At 37.8% G+C, this 18282-nt stretch overlaps 1 protein-coding gene across 1 annotated transcript; it reads left to right on the forward strand.

The window, feature by feature from the left end:
• Nucleotides 1–14691: 14691 nt before the first annotated feature.
• LOC130850373 (lymphotactin-like) lies at nt 14692–17710 on the forward strand. Its single transcript, XM_057729880.1, has 3 exons — nt 14692–14752; nt 16562–16676; nt 17581–17710. The coding sequence occupies exons 1-3, from the start codon at nt 14692–14694 to the stop codon at nt 17708–17710; spliced, it is 306 nt and encodes a 101-aa protein (XP_057585863.1).
• The last annotated feature ends 572 nt before the right edge of the window (nt 17711–18282 follow it).

Here is an 18282-nt window from a genome sequence, read left to right on the forward strand (position 1 = left end):
ACAGTCTGCAAATGTGCAGCTTTATACAATGATGCCAAACTGCTATTCCAAGTGTGGTACCAATTTCTCATGCCATGAGTCATTCATGTTGCTCCATATCCCTGCCATCACAGTGGTATTCTCAGACTTAACTTTGGCCATTTGGATAGGAATAAAGTGGGGTCACACTGTGGTCTTGATATTCATGATGACTAGTGAGCTTAACACAAGATACTTCTTAAGAAAAAGATTAAGGAAAGGGGGTGTGCCAAACTAGAAATTAGAGTTAAATTAGAAGAGTAGAAAAGTTAACTAGTATTAGAATGGTATGAGTCAAAGATAGAGAGATTTACCAATGGAACAGAGTAGAGAATTTGAAACAGATGCACATGTATGTGGAAATTTAATATATGACAGGTAGTGTGGGAAGAGGAAGAACTATTCAAAACCAGAGCTAGAAAATTCAGTTATCTAAAGAGGAAAGAAAAAAAAGGATTTGGATTTGTATGTCACACTACATACAGCAATAACCACTAGGTAGTTTAAAAATCTAAGTGTCTAATACAAGACTTTAAAAAGTTTTAGTGTATTTCACTTATGTTTTGCTGACTTTGGGGAAGAAAAGAACTTAATAAAGCACAAAATACTAACTATAGAATAAAATATTGATAAATTTGATTGCATTGGTATTAATATTTTTGTTCATCAGAGACATCATAAAGGAAGTGAAAAGATAAGCTACCAACTGAGAGAAAATATTTGCAACGCTTACAACAGAGAAAGAATTAGTATGGCAAATACATAAAGGAATTGTACACACCAATGAGAAAATGGCAAATTATCCAATACAAAAATGGAGTATTATACAAACATGCACTCTACAGAAGAAGCAATTTTTATGTGAATTACACATTCCATATGATAAAATTTAATTCAATTTCTTTCAGATGAATCAAAATATTCAGATCATACAATAAAAAGAAAAGAGAAAATATATTGAGTTTTCTTACTTTCAACCTTCATGTTCATACCTTCTTCCCTCAAAAAGGAATGTTTTCCTTCAAAAATGGATTTTACCTTTCCACTCTGTGGTCACACATACATGGTGCTGATCTTTCAGAGTACTAGACTTTGCAGGTACAGATGCTTTATGTGTGCATATGCCTTCTCTCACACTCATACGCTTATACATTCTTTTTTTTTTTATAAATTTATTTATTTATTTATTTTATTGGCTGTGTTGGGTCTTCGTTGCTGTGCACAGGCTTTCTCTTAGTTGTGGTGAGTGGGGGCTAGTCTTCGTTGTGGTGTGCAGGCTCCTCATTGCCATGGTTTCTCTTGTTGTGGAGCACAGGCTCTAGCATGTGGGCTTCAGTAGTTGCAGTACATGAGCTTAATAGTTGTGGCTTATGGGCTCTAAAGCACAGGCTCAATAGTTGTGGCCCATGGGCTTAGTTGCTCCACGGCATGTGGGATCTTCCTGGAGCAGGGCTCGAACCTGTGTCCCCTGCATTGTCAGGCAGATTCTTAACCACTGCACCACCTAGGAAGCCTGCTTATACATTCTTATACATTTACATTTAGTATGGATATATTAATTCAGCACCTTCTTTGTGCCAGGCATTGTCCTAGACTCTGAGGAAATGAAAAAGATAAACATTTCTAGGAAAAAGATGGATAATAAAAAAGTAAATTATTCTCATATTAGAAGGTGCTAGGTACTATGAATGAAAGTAGAGCAACAAAGAGAAATCAAGTGACACCAGAATTGATATATGTGTGTGCAGTTTTAAAGTGGGTAGTCAGGGAAAGCCACAATAAGAAAGCAATATTCAAGCAAAAGACTGAAGGGGGTAAGGGAATGAGCCATGCTTATGCCTGAGAGAAGAAAATACCAGGCGAAGTAAACAGCAAGTGAGAAGACTTGAAGGCAGGAGCATGCTGCCATGTCTGGGAAACAACAGGGAGGTCATTGTGACGGCAGTGGAGAAACAAGCAGGGAAGAGTAGCAGGAGATGATGTCAGAGAGTAAGTGGGAGATGAGAGCATAGGTCATGGAGGTACTTATAAAGCCTTTCAAAGACTGTATATATGTAGAGTCTTAACAATTGTTACATCTTCTTGATGAATTGTCCCCATTATCATTATATAATAACATTCTTTGTTGCGTTGTTATGGTTTTTGACCTAAAGTCTATTTTGTGTGATATAAGTGTAGCTACCCCTGCTCCCCTTAGGTTTCCACTTTTATGGGATATCTTCTTCCATCCCTTTACTCTGAGCTGATGTATGTCCTTAAAGGTGAAGTGAGTCTCTTGCAGACAGTATGTACTTGGGTCTTTTTAAAAAATCCACTTAGTCACTTCAAGTCTTTTGGTTGGAGTATTTAATCCATTTACATTTAAAGCAATTATTGATAAATAAGGACTTACTAACACTATCTTAATTGTTTTCCAGTTGTTTTGTAATTCCCTTTTTTATTTCTTCCTTTGCTGAATTTGTTTCTGAATTGATGGTTTTCTATAGTGATGTTCTTTGATTTCTGTCTCTTTTCTTCTGTGTATATACTGTAAGTGAGGCTTACATAAACATCTTACAAATACAGCAATCTATTGCAAGCTGAAAACAACATAACTTTGCATAAAAAACTATCACTTTAATCCCCCCTCCATTTTATGTTTTTGAGGCCTTAACTTTCCTCTTTTTTATATTGTGTATCATTAACAAATTGTGGTAGCTGTATTTATTTTTAATACTTTTGTCCTTTAACCTTTACACTAGCACTAAGTGATTACTTACAACAGTGCATCTAAATATATTAAACAATACTTAGGGGGAAAAAAAGACTTTGGAGTTCACTAATGACAATGTGCTCCACTGAAGGATTTTTGAGCAGAGAAGTAACATATTACTTACATTTCCAAATGATCACCTTTGTTAGGTTGGTAAATAGAACAAGAGAAAGTAAGGGTGGAATTAGGAAAACCAGATAAAAAGCTGTTGCAGGAATCCACTAATCTAGGTGAGAATTAATGGCGGCTTGGAGCTGAGTCTCTTGGGGTGGTGAGAAGGGTTTAGATTCTATTTTGAAGACAGAGAGACAACAGTATTTTCTGATAGATTGCTGTGGCATCTTTCAACTGGTTGTCAATCAACATCCACAGATTAGCAGATTATGCCCAATTTGCAGTAGGGTTTTTTTTTTTATTGATATTTTAAAAGTTTTTATTTTTTTATTGATTTTTTAAATTGTTTATTGGAGTATAATTGCTTTACAGTATTGTGTTAGTTTCTGATGTACAACAAAGTGAATCACTATATGTATACATATATCCCCATATCCCCTCCCTCCTGAGCCTCCCTCCCAACCTCCCTATCCTACCCCTTTAGGTCTTCACAAAGCATCAAGCTGATCTCCCTGTGCTCTGTAGTAGCTTCCCACTAGACTATATGGAATCTAGAAAAATGGTACTGATGGAGGAACAGAGATGAGGACACTGAGGGGAGGGGAAGCTGGGACTTAGTGAGAGAGTAGCATTGACATATACACACTACCAAATGTAAAATTGCACTAGGTTTTGACTTTTTTTGTTGGTTACTTAATTCTTCTCCATCAGAGACCCTAAGCATGCTTTGAAAAACTGAAATGAATGTTTCATTCTCAGAGTTTAAGAAATTCCATTTCAATATGCTAAGTAAAAATTCAGCCATTTGTCAAATTGCCTATTTGATTATAAACACGACAGGAAGACATAAGCAAAATCTTCTGGCTTTATGTTTTTATTTTATTTTTTTAAAACACACATTTATTGGAGTATAACTGCTTTACAATGTTGTATTAGCTTCTGCTGTACAACAAACTGAATCAGCTATATGTATACATTTATCCCCATATGCCCTCTCTCTTGAGTCTCCCCTCCCACCCTTCCTACCCCACCTCTCTAGGTCTTCACAAAGCACACCCTGATCTCCCTTGTGCTATGCAGCAGCTTCCCACTAGCTATCTATTTTATTTTTGGTAGTATATAAATGTCAATGCTAGTCTCTCACTATATGCCAGCCTCCCCTTCCCCACCCTGTGTCCTCAAGTCCATTCTCTACATCTGCATCTCTATTCCTATTCTGCCACTAGGTTCATCAGTACCATTTTTCTAGATTCCATATATGTGTGTTAGCACACGACATTTGTTTTTCTCTTTCTGACTCACTTCACTCTGTGTGGCAGACTCTAGGTCCATCCACCTCAGTACAAATAATTCAATTACATTCATTTCATGGCTGAGTAATATTTCATTGTATATATGTGCCACAGCTTCTTTATCTATTTATCTGTCAATGGACATTTAGGTTGCTTCCATACCCTGGCTATTGTAAGTAGTGCTGCAGTGAACATTGTGGTACATGTATCTTTTTGAATTGTGGTCTACTTGGGGTATGTGCCCAGTAGTGCTATTACTGGGTTATATGGTAGTTCTATTTATATATTTTTAAGGAATCTCCATACAGTCTGTATCAATTTACACTCCCACCAACAGTGCAGGAGGGTACACTTTTCTCCTCACCCTCTTCAGCATATATTGTTTGTAGATTTTTGATGATGACCATTCTGACTAGTGTGAGGTGATACCTCATTGTGGTTTTGATTTGTATTTCTCTAATGATTGGTGATGTTGAGCATCTTTTCGTGCGTTTGTTGACAATCTGTATGTCTTTAGAGAAATGTCTATTTAGGTCTTCTGCACATTTTTGAATTGGGTTTTTTGTTTTTTGATATTGAGCTGCATGAGCTGCTTGTATGTTTTGGAGATTAATCCTTTGTCAGTTGCTTCATTGGCAAATATCTTCTCCCATTTTGAGCTTATCTTTTCATCTTATTTACAGTTTCCTTTGCTGTGTAAAAGCTTTTATGTTTCACTAGGTCCCATTTGTTTATTTTTGTTTTTATTTCCATTACTCAAGGATATGGGTCAAAAAGGATATTGCTGTGATTTATGTCATAGAATATTCTGCCTATATTTTCCTCTAAGAGTTTTATAGTATCTGGCCTTATATTTAGCTCTTTAATCCATTTTGAGTTTATTTTTGTGTATGGTGTTAGGAAGTGTTCTAATTTCATTATTTTGCATATAGCTGTCCAGTTTTCCTAGCACCACTTATTGAAGAGGCTGTCTTTTCTCCATTGTATATTCTTGCCTACTTTGTTAAAGATAAGTTGACCATATGTGTATGGGTGTATCTCTGGGCTTTCTATCATGTTCCTTTGATCTATATTTCTGTTCTCGTGACAGTACAATAATGTCTTTATTACTGTAACTTTGTAGTACAGTCTGAAGTCAGGGAGCCTGATTCCTCCAGCTCCATTTTTCTTTCTCAAGATTGCTTTGGCTATTCGGGGTCTTCTGTGTTTCCATACAAACTTTAGGATTTTTTGTTCTAGTTCTGTGAAAAAATGCCATTGGTAATTTGATAGGGATTGCATTGAATCTGTAGATTGCTTTGGGTACTATAGTCATTTTCACAATGTTGATTCTTCCAATCCAAGAACATGGTATGTCTCTCCATCTGTTTATATTGTCTTTGATTTCTTTCATCAGTGTCTTATAGTTTTCTGCATACAGATCTTTTGCGTTCTTAGGCAGGTTTATTCCTAGGTATTTTATTCTTTTTGTTGCAAAGGTAAATGGGAGAGTTTCCTTAATTACTCTTTCTGCTTTTTCGTTGTTAGTGTATAGGAATGAGAGAGATTTCTGCACATTAATTTTGTATCCTGCTACTTTACTGAATTCATCGATTAGTGCTAGCAGTTTTCTGGAAGCTTCTTTAGGGTTTTCTATGTATAGTATCATGTCACCTACAAACAGTGACAGTTTTACTTATTTTCCAAATTGGATTCCTTTTATTTCTTTTTCTTCTCTGATTGCTGTGGCAAGGACTTCCAAAACTATGTTGAATAGTAGTGGCAAGAGTGGACATGCTTGTCTTGTTCCTGTTCTTAGAGGGAATGCTGTCAGTTTTTCACCATTGAGAATGATGTTGGCTATGGGTTTTTCACATATGGCTTTTATTATGTTGAATTAGGTTACTTCTATGCCCAACTTCTGGAGAGTTTTTATCATAAATGGATGTTGAATTTTGTCAAAAGCTTTTTCTGCATCTGTTGAGATGATCATATGGTTTTTATCCTTCAATTTGTTAATATGGTGTATCACATTGATTGATTTGCATATAGTGAAGAATCCTTGCATCCCTGGGATAAACCCCACTTGATTATGGTGCATGATCCTTTTAATGTGCTGTTGGAGTCTGTTTGCTAGTATTTTGTTGAGGATTTTTGCATCTATATTCATCAGTGATATTGGGATGTAATTTTCTTTTTTTGTGACATCTTTGTCTGGTTTTGGTATCAGGGTGATGGTGGCCTTGTAGAATGAATTTGGTAGCATTGCTCCTTCTGCTATATTTTGGAAGAGTTTGAGAAGGATAGGTGTTAGATCTTCTCTAAATGTTTGATAGAATTTGCCTGTGAAGCCATCTCAACCTGGGCTTTTCTTTGTTGGATGATCTTCAATCATAGTTTCAACTTCAGTGCTCGTAACTGGTCTGTTCATATTTTTTATTTCTTCCTGGTTCCATCTTGGAAGACTGTAATTTTCTAAGAATTTGTACATTTCTTCCTGGCTGTCTAATTTATTGGCATATAGTTGCTTATAGTAGTCTCTCATGATCCTTTGTATTTCTGTGGTATTAATTGTTACTTCCCCTTTATCATTTCTAATTCTGTTGCGTCTTCTCCCTTTTTTCCTGATGAGACTGACTAATGGTTTATCAATTTTGTTTATCTTCTCAAAGAAGTAGCTATCAGTTTTATTGATCTTTGCTATTGTTTCCTTCATTTCTTTTTCATTTATTTCTGATGTGATCTTTATGATTTCTTTCCTCCTGCTAACTTTGGGGGTTTTTTTGTTTGCTTGTTCTTCTTTCTCTAATTGCTTTAGGTGTAAGATTAGGTCGTTTATTTGAGATTTTTCTTGTTTCTTACGGTAGGATTTTATCGCTCTAAATGTCCCTCTTAGAACTGTTTTTGCTGCATCCCATAGGTTTTTGTTTGTCATGTTTTCATTGTCATTTGTTTCTAGGAATTTTTTTTTATTTCCTCTTTGATTTCTTCAGTGATCTCTTGGTTATTTAGTAGCATATTGTTTAACCTCCATGTGTTTGTATTTTTTACAGTTTTTCCCCCTGTAATTGATACCTAGTCTCATGGCATTGTGGTCAGAAAAGTTGCTTGATAAAATTTCAGTTTTCTTAAATTTACCAAGGCTTGATCTGTGAACCAAGATGTGATCTGTCCTGGAGAATGTTCCGTGTGCACTTGAGAAGAAAGTGTATTCTATTGTTTTTGGATGGAGTGTCCTATAATTATCAGTTATGTCCATCTGATCTAATGTGTTATTTAAAACTTGTATTTCCTTATTGATCTTCTGTTTGGATGATCTGTCCATTGGTGGAAGTGGGGTGTTAAAGCCTCCTACTATTACTGTGTTACTGTCAATTTCCCCTCTTATGGCTGTTAGAATTTGCCTAATGTATTGAGTTGCTCCTATGTTGGGTGCATAAATAGTTACAATTGCTATATTTTCTTGGAGACATCCCTTTATCATTATGTAGTGTCCTTCCTTGATCTTATAGTAATCTTTATTTTAAAGCCTGTTTTGTCTGATATGAATATTGCTACTGTAGCTTTCTTTTGATTTCCATTTGCATGGAATATATTTTTCCATCCTCTAACTTTCAGTCTGTACATGTCCCTAGGTCTAAAGTGGGTCTCTTGTAGACAGCATATATACTGGTCTTGTTTTTGTATACATTCAGCCAGTCTGTGTCTTTTGGTTGGAGCACTTAATCCATTTACATTTAAGGTAATTATTGATATATATGTTCCTATTACCATTTTCTTAATTGTTTTGGGTTTGTTTTTGTAGGTCTTTTCCTTCTCCTGTGTTCCTTGCCTAGAGAAGTTACTTTAGCATTTGTTGTAGGGCTGGTTTGGTAGTGCTAAATTCTCTTAACTTTTGCTTATCTGTGAAGCTTTTGACTTCGCAGTTGAATCTGAATGACATCCTTGCTGGGTAGAGTAATCCTGATTGTAGGTTTTTCCCTTTCATCACTTTAAACATATCCTGCCACTCCCTTCTGGCCTGCAGAGTTTCTGCTGAAAGATCAGCTGTTCACCTTATGGGGATTCTCTTGTATTTTTTGTTTGTTTGTTTTTGTTTGTTTTTTAGTGAACTGAATATATTTTATTAGAGGTGGATGGGGTCTAAATAATGACTAAAATGGGGTTGCCACATGTGAATGAATGGTCCAGAGGTGAGGGGAATATAGGACTGCAGTCCAGAAAGACAAATGCTGAGAGAAATTTGCTTAACAAACAAACAAACAAACAAAGAAGTCTAGATGATTATTAAAAGAGTGGAAAGACTTAACATTAACTAATTCACCATGTTGTCTGATACCCTCCTTTCCCCTTTGGTAACCATAAGTTTGTTTTCTATGTCTATGAGTCTGTTTCTGTTATGCAGATAAGTTATTTGCATCATATTTTAGATTCCATATATAAGTGATATGGTATTTGTCTTTCTCTGCCTGATTTACTTCATTTAGTATGATAATCTCTGGGTCCAGCCATGTTACCACAAATAGCATTATTTCATTCTTTTTTTTATGACTGAGTAGTATTACATTGTATATATATACCAAATCATCTTTATCCATTCATATTTTGATGGATGTTTACATTGCTTCTTGGCTATTGTAAATAGTGCTGCTATGAATGTTGAGGTGCATGTATTTTTTCAAATTAGAGTTTTCTCCAGATATATGCTGAGGACTGGGATTGCTAGATCTCATGGTAACTCTATTTTTAGTTTTTTAAGGAACCTCTATATTGTTTCCCACAGTAGATGCAGTTTACATTCCTACCAACATTGTAGAGGGTTCCCTTTTGTCTACACACTCTCCAGCATTTATTATTTTCAGATTTTTTGATCATGGCCATTCTGACTGGTGTGAGGTGATGCCTCACCCTTGTATGTTATTTGTTGCTTTTCCCTTCCTGCTTTTAATATTTTTTCTTTGTGTTTAATTTTTATTAGTTTAATTAATATGTGTCTCTGTGTGTTTCTTCTTGGGTTTATCCTGTATGGGACTCTATGCACTTCTTGGACTTGATTGACTATTTCCTTTCCCATATTGGCAAAGTTTTTGACTATAATCTCTTCAAATATTTTCTCAGACCCTTTCTTTTTTCTTCTTCTTTTCCTGGGATGCTTATAATTCAAATGTTGTTATGCTTAACATTTTCCCAGAGTTCTCTCAGACTGTCTTAAATTCTTTTCATTCTTTTTTCTTTATTCTGCTCTGCTGTAGATATTTCCACCATTCCATTTTCCAGCTCACTTATCCTTTCGTATGCCTCAGTTATTCTGCTATTGATTCTTTCTAGAATATTTTTAATTTCAGTTATTTTGTTGTTCATCACTGTTTGCTCTTTAGTTCTTCTAGGTCCTTGTTAAACATATCGTGTATTTTCTCCATTCTATTTCTGAGATTTTGGAACATCTTTACTATCATTACTCTGAATTCTTTTTCAGGTAGTTTGCCTATTCCCTCTTCATTTATTTGGTCTTGTGGATTTTTATCTTGCTCCTATTCCAACAAGAAATTTCTCTGTCTTCTCATTTTCTCTAATTTACAGTACTTGTGATCTCCTTTCCCTAGGCTGTAGGGTCATAATTCCTCTTGCTTCTGTTCTCTGCTGCCAGCTGTGAGGCTGGTGCAGTGTCTTGAGTAGGCTGCCTGATGGGAGAGACTGGTGCCTGTGTTCTGGTGGGTAAAGTTGATTCTTTTCCCTCTGATAAGCAGGGCTGTGACAGGTGGCATGTTTTGGGGTATCTGAGAGCTTTGTATGACTTTAGGTAGTCTGTCTGCTGCTAAGTGGGTTTGTGTTCCTGTCTTGCTTGTTGTTTAGTGCTAGGTGTCCAGCACTGGGAACTGCAGGCAGTTGGGTGGAGCTGGATCTTGGATTTAGATAGAGATGAGAGCTCTCAGCAATTAATATTCATTGGGGTTGGGAATTCTCTAGTGGTCCAGCATCCCAGATTTGGTGCTCCCACCCAGAGCCTCAGGCCTGACTTTCAGTTGGGGAACCAAGAACCCACAAGTCATTTGTCATGGCAATAAAGGGGATTAAAAAAAAAAGAGAGACTAACAACACCCTAGCAAATGGTAAAAGATAAAATTAAACAAACAGAAACAGAAACAAGAAAACTTGCACACACACACAAAAGAAACAAAAACAGAACCAAATAAAACAAAAAGCAAGAGAACAACCAGACAAACAAAAGAACCCAAGAATGAAATCAAACAATTAAAACAAAAACTAACAAAAACACAAAACTAAAAAATAAAACCAAACCAGTGCCAACTGAAGAATAAAGCAAAGAAACAAAACAAACAAAAATGCTTAAAAAAGAAAAAGAAAAAGGGGAAAGGAGACAGAACAACAGGAAATCAAATTAGAAATAGAAATATAAAAAAATAAAAAATGTACTAATAAAAAAATGGGGGACACAGAACAACAGAAAAGCAACAGAGAAATGGGAATATAAAAAACTAAAAAATATATTAAAGATAAAGAAGAAGAACAAAATAAAGGGAAAGAACACAGAACAACAGAAAAGCAAAGTAAAAATAGAAATATATTTAAAAAATAAAAATAAAAAGTATATTATAAAACACAAAGATCCCAAAAGACTCAATAAAAAAATACTTAAACAAGCAAAAAAACCAAAACCAACAATAGAACAAATTGAAACAAACAAAAATATTAATAATAATTGTTTCATTGGGGTCTCAGCTGCAAGTATTCTTGCACACACCATGAGCCACATCCCACCTCTGCCTCCCCAAGAGGCCTTCTTCTGGCTCTGGGCTGGTCTCTAAACCTTCTGTGGGCCCCATGGGGACCACTCAGACTGTGGTCTGGCCCAATTCCTACATGTGCTTGCCCCCCAAAGTCCACAGGTGCCAGAGCTAGACTGTTTTCACTTGTGGGAACACTCATTGTCTACTCAGATATTCCATAGACACAAGGTCTACCTAGCTGATCATGGGGATTTAATCTGCAGCTTGTGCAGCTGATGGAAAGATTTTTGATCCTCTTCCTTAGTCGCCCAGTGCCTAGGGTTCAGCTTTGTTTTTATCCGCACTTCTGCATGTGGTCCACCCACAGGAGTCTGGTCCTAACCAAGCCTTGGAGTTCTTGGGTCAGCCTCAGTGAGGACAGGGTGCAGAGGTGGTATGACTGCTTGAATTGCAAGAGCCCTGATAGCACCAAATGTGCAGAGAAGCCAGCATCCACAGGCACACGAGATATGGCCCTAGTGAGGGCTGGCACTCAGCATAAGGCTAATGAGGGCCAGCTCTGGCCAAGTTTTTTTCTGGCATGCGAGGTGTGCAAGGGCCAGCTCTGAGAGGGCTTCCTTTATTTTTTGTCAACAGGTGCCTGTGTGGGGGAGAGAGAGGCTACAATAGTGGCTCCAGCCCCTGTGCACGACTCAGCAGTAGTGCCCTGCTCCCATGGCAGTCCAGTCTTCCTCTATAGGCATCCCTTCTGCTGATTTCCTCCCTCCTGTGCCCTCTGTCCATCTCCCCGCAGCCAAGAGCAGTTCTCGCCCCGGGCCTGTTCTCCAACTGCCACGTTCCAGCTCCCAACCCCCATGCATACCTGTGATCACATGTCCCAGTCTGGGGCATGCAGGGCCATGGTATGGACCATCTGTGCAGTCCTCAATCTGTTCCATCTGCCACAGACTGGCCGCTTCACTCTCCTCCAACAGCCTCAAGATGCTTCTCTTCTGTCCCAATTGATTTCTCTGTCAGAGAGGGTGTTTCCCTGGATTCAGGAATATCTCCTCTGCTTCAGCTCCTATGCCCTGGGGTGCATGTGCCACCCCGCTTCCTATCCTCCACCTTCCTCCTTTTTTTGCCCTGCCCAGTTATGCAGGGATCTTTATAGTCTTTTCCAGTGTCCAAGGTCTACTGCGAGTGTTCAGCCGGTGTTCTGTGAGAATTGTTGCATCTCTAGATCTCTTCCTGATACATCTGTGGAGAGAGATGCCCTCCATGTTCTCCTACTCCTCAGCCATCTTAACTCCTCTTGGCTTTATGTTTTTAGATGGTCATCCTTTACTTGATGTACAATCATTTTAATGTTGGTCCTTTGAAAAGAATTTATTTATTTAAAAACCATTTGGTGAGGGACCACTACATAACAGACATTCTGTTAGTGCCAGGGACCCAGACAGAACTGAGGCAAATTTCCTACTCTCAAGGTGCCTGCCATCTAGTGGGAGATGCAGAAATGTACTTGAGTAGGAAGATAAAATGAGATGATTAGTGATAGAATAGGGTTGGCTACAAAGTTCCAAGAGAGCATAGAAGAAGGCACAACTTAATTGTACCTAGAGGATTCAGGAAAACTTGTAGGAAGAGGAGGAGTTTACAAATAGTTATGTAGGGAGCTGGGGTGGGCGTTCCATATAAAGGAAGCAACGTGTGGGGAATAGAAAAGAAAATGACCCATCTGTATGACTGCACAGACATTTTTTAAGGCTAGAGGTTTTGGAGTATTGCATGAGTGGTGGAAGATGAGTCTTAAGGGAAAAGCAGTGTTATGTCTTAAATACCTTTATATATGTCAATGTGAGGTTTGAAATAAATGCTGTAGGCAATGGGAATTAGCAAAGAGGTTCTCAGCAGCAAAACAACTTCATTAGGTTAAGGCTTTAGAATGATTACTCTGGCAATTCTGTGGAGGATAGATTGGAAAGGGAGGAGACTCAGGCCTGGGGAATCAGTTGGTCTACTGCAGTTGTCCTAACGAGGGATGAGGAGGTCCTGCCTTGAGCAGTGTGGGGAGAGAGAAGACATCTAGAAGAGCTGCTTAGAAGATATGCTTAGTACAGGTTTGTTGAGAAAAACATGTGGGTGGCTAGCGATGAGTCTAGTATGCTGCAGGGGATCTGTATTTGGAAACTGAATAGAAGAAAACACATTATTCCACATTAAGGAGTAATAGGAGGAGAAGCATTTTGCCTGGAAGGGTGCGTTCAGAATTTAAGGGCTGATGGGATACCCAGCTAGGGACAACAAAAAAGTTGTTTGAAGTTCTTAGCAAAGTCTGACTGGAGAATTAAATGCCATTAATGAAAAATATCTTAGAAGTTAACCTATAATTTTTATAGAAATATAGGAGTTTGTTTTCATATCCCTAATAGCAATGGCAAAAGCTTTTAGCTATACATATATTTAATAAGAATGTTATTTTCTCATCCCTGTCTAGTAATGACAAAACATTTGAGCTACACACATAATTAGTAAATGCACTTTATAGATATCTATGTTAAGCAAAACAAGACAAAACAAAACTGGACAACAAAAAATTGAGTGCCAGAAAGGTTATATTGTAACCCATACAGTCAATCCTTGCTGGAAGCATTGCAAAGTGAAATTACAGTTTGGGAAGCTTATATGTTAATATGTAGCAAGAGTTATAAAAATGATCATATGATTTTGCCTAGTAACCTTTCTCCTGGTGATTAAAAGCAAATGATTCAGTGTATATTAAAGAAAATTTACCTTATAGATCTGGTCTACATAACAATAAATTATAAGGGAATGGTTTAACAATAAATTATAAGGGAATGGTGTTTATTTGAAGTAGTAACATGAAGACTCTTAAGAAACATGAGAGGATATTCACATTGATGCAAAAATGTTATTCTTTATAATTGTCACATCTATGCCAACATCTGTAGACCAACAGAGACTCATTGAAAAACATTAAAACTGAAAACAGTCAGAATGGTACGATTTTAGACAACTTGCTTTTTTTTTTTCTTCCAAAATTACATTTATGTCAGGACAACTTTTCAAAATCTTTTAAAAAGGTGAGTATTAAGTTACAATAAGGCAAAGTTGTGCATATAGACAGGCTCCGAACACCCTTATTGAAATGTTTCTGGGGTATGTGGGGAGGCTGATGTAAAGAAAGGATCACTTGAATGAGGGCAGAGGAGAGAAATGAGAAGAAAAAGAAGGCAGAGGAATGAGAAGCTCAGGGAAACAAGAGCATCCTTTCGGCTCCCTAAGGAATCACTGAGGATGGTACCGTGAGCATATGATCAATGATGGTGGAAGCCTTATGTCACAGCAGATGTTACATGAGGTAGCTGGGGAAGCTGGACCACAGTGACCACCCCACCTCATTTCCTTTACACTGTCCCCGTGCTGGGCTATGACACTGATATGGCCTTGGGGGATGTCTGCAGTGGAAAGTTTGAATTTAGCCTGGTGGCAGGAGATGAGACAACTATGTTTCTTTTGTGCCCACATTTGGTTTCACCAACACATTAGCCACAGGAGGGTGAGAAAAGGCCATATGGTGTTGAGTTAGTATGAATGTGGATAAAGGAACACTTATTTTTTCAAATAAAGAAAGCATCAGTATTGCAAAGACTTTCCGTGATTCCTCACGCAACTCAAAATCCCCATCTCACCACAGGAAGTGCGCTGACCAACAGCGGAATAAAAGAGACTCAAAAGAGCAGTTCCTCAGCCTCTCACTGCACAACTCAGCAGGATCTCAGCCATGAGACTTCTCATCCTGGCCTTCCTTGGAATCTGCTGTCTTGCTGCATATACTGTGGAAGGTAAGTCAAAAGCTTATTTATGAGATAAGGAACATCTAGATATGCAGGCAGTGGCCACGCTTGGTATTGACTCAGGTTTTGACTGTGGTTAAACCACTTTCTCCAAGCTAAGCCTCAGGCTTCCCATATGCAAAATGGGAATAATTTGACTCTAGGGGAATTTGTAGATTTTGAAGACAGAACCTGGTTACAATCTGGCCTCCTATTTTTCACACTGAGTGGTTTGTGGTAAATATCTTCACCTCTCTGTGCCTATGTTTACTTAACTATAAATGGATGTAGTAACTAATATGCTTACCTGGGATTAGAATGAAATAAATCTTATGATGTCCTATCAGGTTTCCACACAAGTCTTAATTTCTGGATTAATGTTAGCTGTGGAATGGTGATGACAGCTGTATATAGCTTTGAAGCTTTTGCCTATTTAATATTGATCTCAAAAATTTTGAGAGTTCACAAGGCAGGAATGACCTAGAGGGTGTGTGTTCTAAAGCAAGTCAGTGTTTTCTATTAAAACAATATGATTGGAACCTTGTACCTTTATACCCAGGAAATCAATATTAGCTTTAAGTGTGTAGGAGAGTCTATTATTACTGCTATGCATGTTGTTCCCACTTATGATCAATTTCTTGAGTTTATAAGAGACCATAACTGCTAACAAATATCAATGCCTTATACACAATCAAATAAACCTCCAAGACATACACAGATGAAGCTTAGCTACACTGAGCCTTACCTGAGCATTCTGCACATATTTCTTAAAGGATCATTTTTCTCCCAGCTGCTTGGAGTGTATTTCTCCCTATGGCCCTGGAAACAAAAGAGAATATCCTTTGGGTATAATGAATGTTTCAGTTAACTCTCCTTTTAACCTCTTAATGTGCAGACATTATGTAAACTGGAATATTTGAACCTGATCATAGATCCTCAAGGGTGTCTGTAAATCGAGATGGCAATGTCTGGAACTGCCTGACATTGTGCCCCAAATAAAAAAAATATTAATGAAATAAAATGTTCAGGCCAAACGTTGCCCAAACCATGGCTGGCTGGCATTTTTCTGAGACAGTAGGCTGCGATTTGGTGGAAACCCATGTACAGGTTGGGAAAGAAGACTGAGGAGAACTGCAGACACTTGGGCATTTCCCTCTTTCCCTGGGTTCAGAGTCAGTTCAGCATTAGAAATCAATTGGCAAGTGTTGAGGGTAAAGAATGTGAGGCTGGATATTGAGTGATGGAGAGGAGAGATGGAGAGCAATGTGAGTGCACCCCTTCTGCTCAGTTTCAGGTTTATAAAAAGCCTTTTGATATCAGCAGCACTACAGCTCAAGCTTCATCATCATCAGCTATGATTTTAGATGCCTTTTCTCTGGATATTTCTCTGAGAAGTATTCTCTAAGAATATTTGCTTCACTGAGTAGCAGATGCCAGTCTCCAGCTTAGGAGAAAATCAGCACTTCGAAACCCTTATTAGATTTTAGCAAATCCTTAGTATTATTAACTGTCCCAAGTTATTTTCCCTTCTCCTATGTAAATGTTCTCTAAAATGAAAAATTTAATCTTGTTGGGCCATTTCTATGGAGGATGAGTACTTTATGAACTACTTCCTTTACATATTTCACATTTTACCATTGAAAATGACAACCCCCTTTATTTATTCAGTCAAAAATGAATTGCCTCTCCCACATTTAGTGTTGCCTTCCTCAAATTACTCTCTATCAGGTCGCTCTTTGTTATTTTATTTGCAGCACTCGAACACTTATACCATTAGATATTACATTTTATTTTTGTTTTCTTGGTTTTCTTTACCAGGTGTGGGGACTGAAGTCCTAGAAAAGGCCATCTGCTTTAAACTCATTACCAAGCCACTGCCAATTAAAAACATCAAGTCCTACACCATCAAGGAGGGCGCCATGAAAGCAGTGATGTGAGTTTCTCACCCTCAAATCTGGGCTTGATGGAGCACAGTGTATAGAAATGCTGCCCTCCTCAGGAAAAATAAGTTCAACGAGGAGGGAAACCTCAACTTAGCCAGTAGTCCTTTTGTTTTTCCATATGAACCATGTCTTTGCATAGCCTCAAACAATGATTATGACAAAAGTTGGCAGCTAAGTGAAGAATATCACCCTCCTCTCTGATTTAGCTTAGCAGAAGTATCTAACTACTGTAGGAACCAGATGAATAACGTGCTCTGTCCCCAGAGTTAGGTTTAGAGCTGGCTGGTTCAGATCAGGATTTGACTGTAGGGCCACACTGGTGTGGGGTGCATCCTTTCCCATCACTCCCCTCCGCTGCCTTTCTCTTCCCTCATGGTTGCTGGTGTAGAGTGCCATCTTTTATCAGTTGCCATAGCTCAAGGAATAGTGTCAACAGCTAGCCTACATGGTACCATTCTTTTCCAGGATCTCATTTTCAGAGCAGCAACTCTTCCCAACACACAATTGTAACTTTACCCCCTTCAAATAGAATAAAGAAATCCTCTTTTGCCCAGAAAATAAGATGAGTGGGCTTAGTTTTGAAGACTAAGATGATATGTGATAATTGGACTAGATGACCTCAAATGTCCAGTTTAATGACATCATTTGTTAGCAATGATGAGAAAAGAAGGCTGCAAGTTATGTTGAACAAAGGATCTGGGTATTCCCTGGAGCCATTTCTCCTTTATGTGAAAATAGATTGCAGAAGAAAGATTTTCATTTATGGTCTCCTGAATATGAAAGACTGTCCAGTCATTTCTGCGCAAAGTCTCTTATATATGATCTGATCTTAACTTCTGGTCCCAAGGCTTTGTGGATGTGACTAACTTTGTCTATCTTTTCCATGTATTGCAGATTTGTTACCAGACGTGGCCTTAAAGTCTGTGCTAGTCCGCAAGTTGAATGGGTGAAAGAAGCAGTCCAAACAATGGACAAGTCTACCAGGAGAAATGTGAGCCAGACCAAGCCTATAGGAGCCCAATAATCCACCAATACAGCTGTGACCCTGACTGGGTAGTGATCTTCTGGCACCTTGTCCCCTCGCTAGCCAGCCAACTCATTTCCCTTTAAAGCTCATGGACTAATTACATTATATTCACCTTTTATAAAAGTGCTTCATGAATCAAATTATTTTTATATTTTTATTTTTTATGTTTTTCATATTCATTTTGATGCTTTAATTAATAAATATTTGTTGTTAAGAATAGTCCCAAAATTTATTCATTACATATTGGGAAAGGTAATACATCATTTTTGTTCTATTTTGGTACTAACTGTACCTCCTTTTGATGGTATCCATGATGGGAGAGATTTCAGTCAGTGCTTATCAGAGATGAAAGCTATATTCATCATTCTTCGGTTCTAGAGTGAAATAGTTCTCTACAAGAGTCATAGGTGACAACTGTGACAATGACAGTTTAAGATCTATTTCAATCTGTGTTCATGATGGACTTCTTTTTTATGGAATGAAGGAGAAAATGGTCCAGCTGTTATTGGATCTCCATTCTTAGGGTTCACTCCTCAAAAAGTGGCTTCATTCAGGTTTGATCTCGAGCA

The sequence above is a fragment of the Hippopotamus amphibius genome, chromosome 3 (genome assembly GCF_030028045.1).
Source record: "Hippopotamus amphibius kiboko isolate mHipAmp2 chromosome 3, mHipAmp2.hap2, whole genome shotgun sequence".
Classification (NCBI taxonomy): domain Eukaryota; kingdom Metazoa; phylum Chordata; class Mammalia; order Artiodactyla; family Hippopotamidae; genus Hippopotamus; species Hippopotamus amphibius.

Bases quoted from the DNA above. Each gene is read 5' to 3' on its own strand.
- LOC130850373 (XM_057729880.1), top strand. From the start codon at position 14,692: ATGAGACTTCTCATCCTGGCCTTCCTTGGAATCTGCTGTCTTGCTGCA. The intron at 14,753-16,561 runs GTAAGTCAAAAG...TTTCTTTACCAG, and splicing joins TGCTGCATATACTGTGGAAG to GTGTGGGGACTGAAGTCCTA. The intron at 16,677-17,580 runs GTGAGTTTCTCA...CATGTATTGCAG, and splicing joins GGCGCCATGAAAGCAGTGAT to ATTTGTTACCAGACGTGGCC.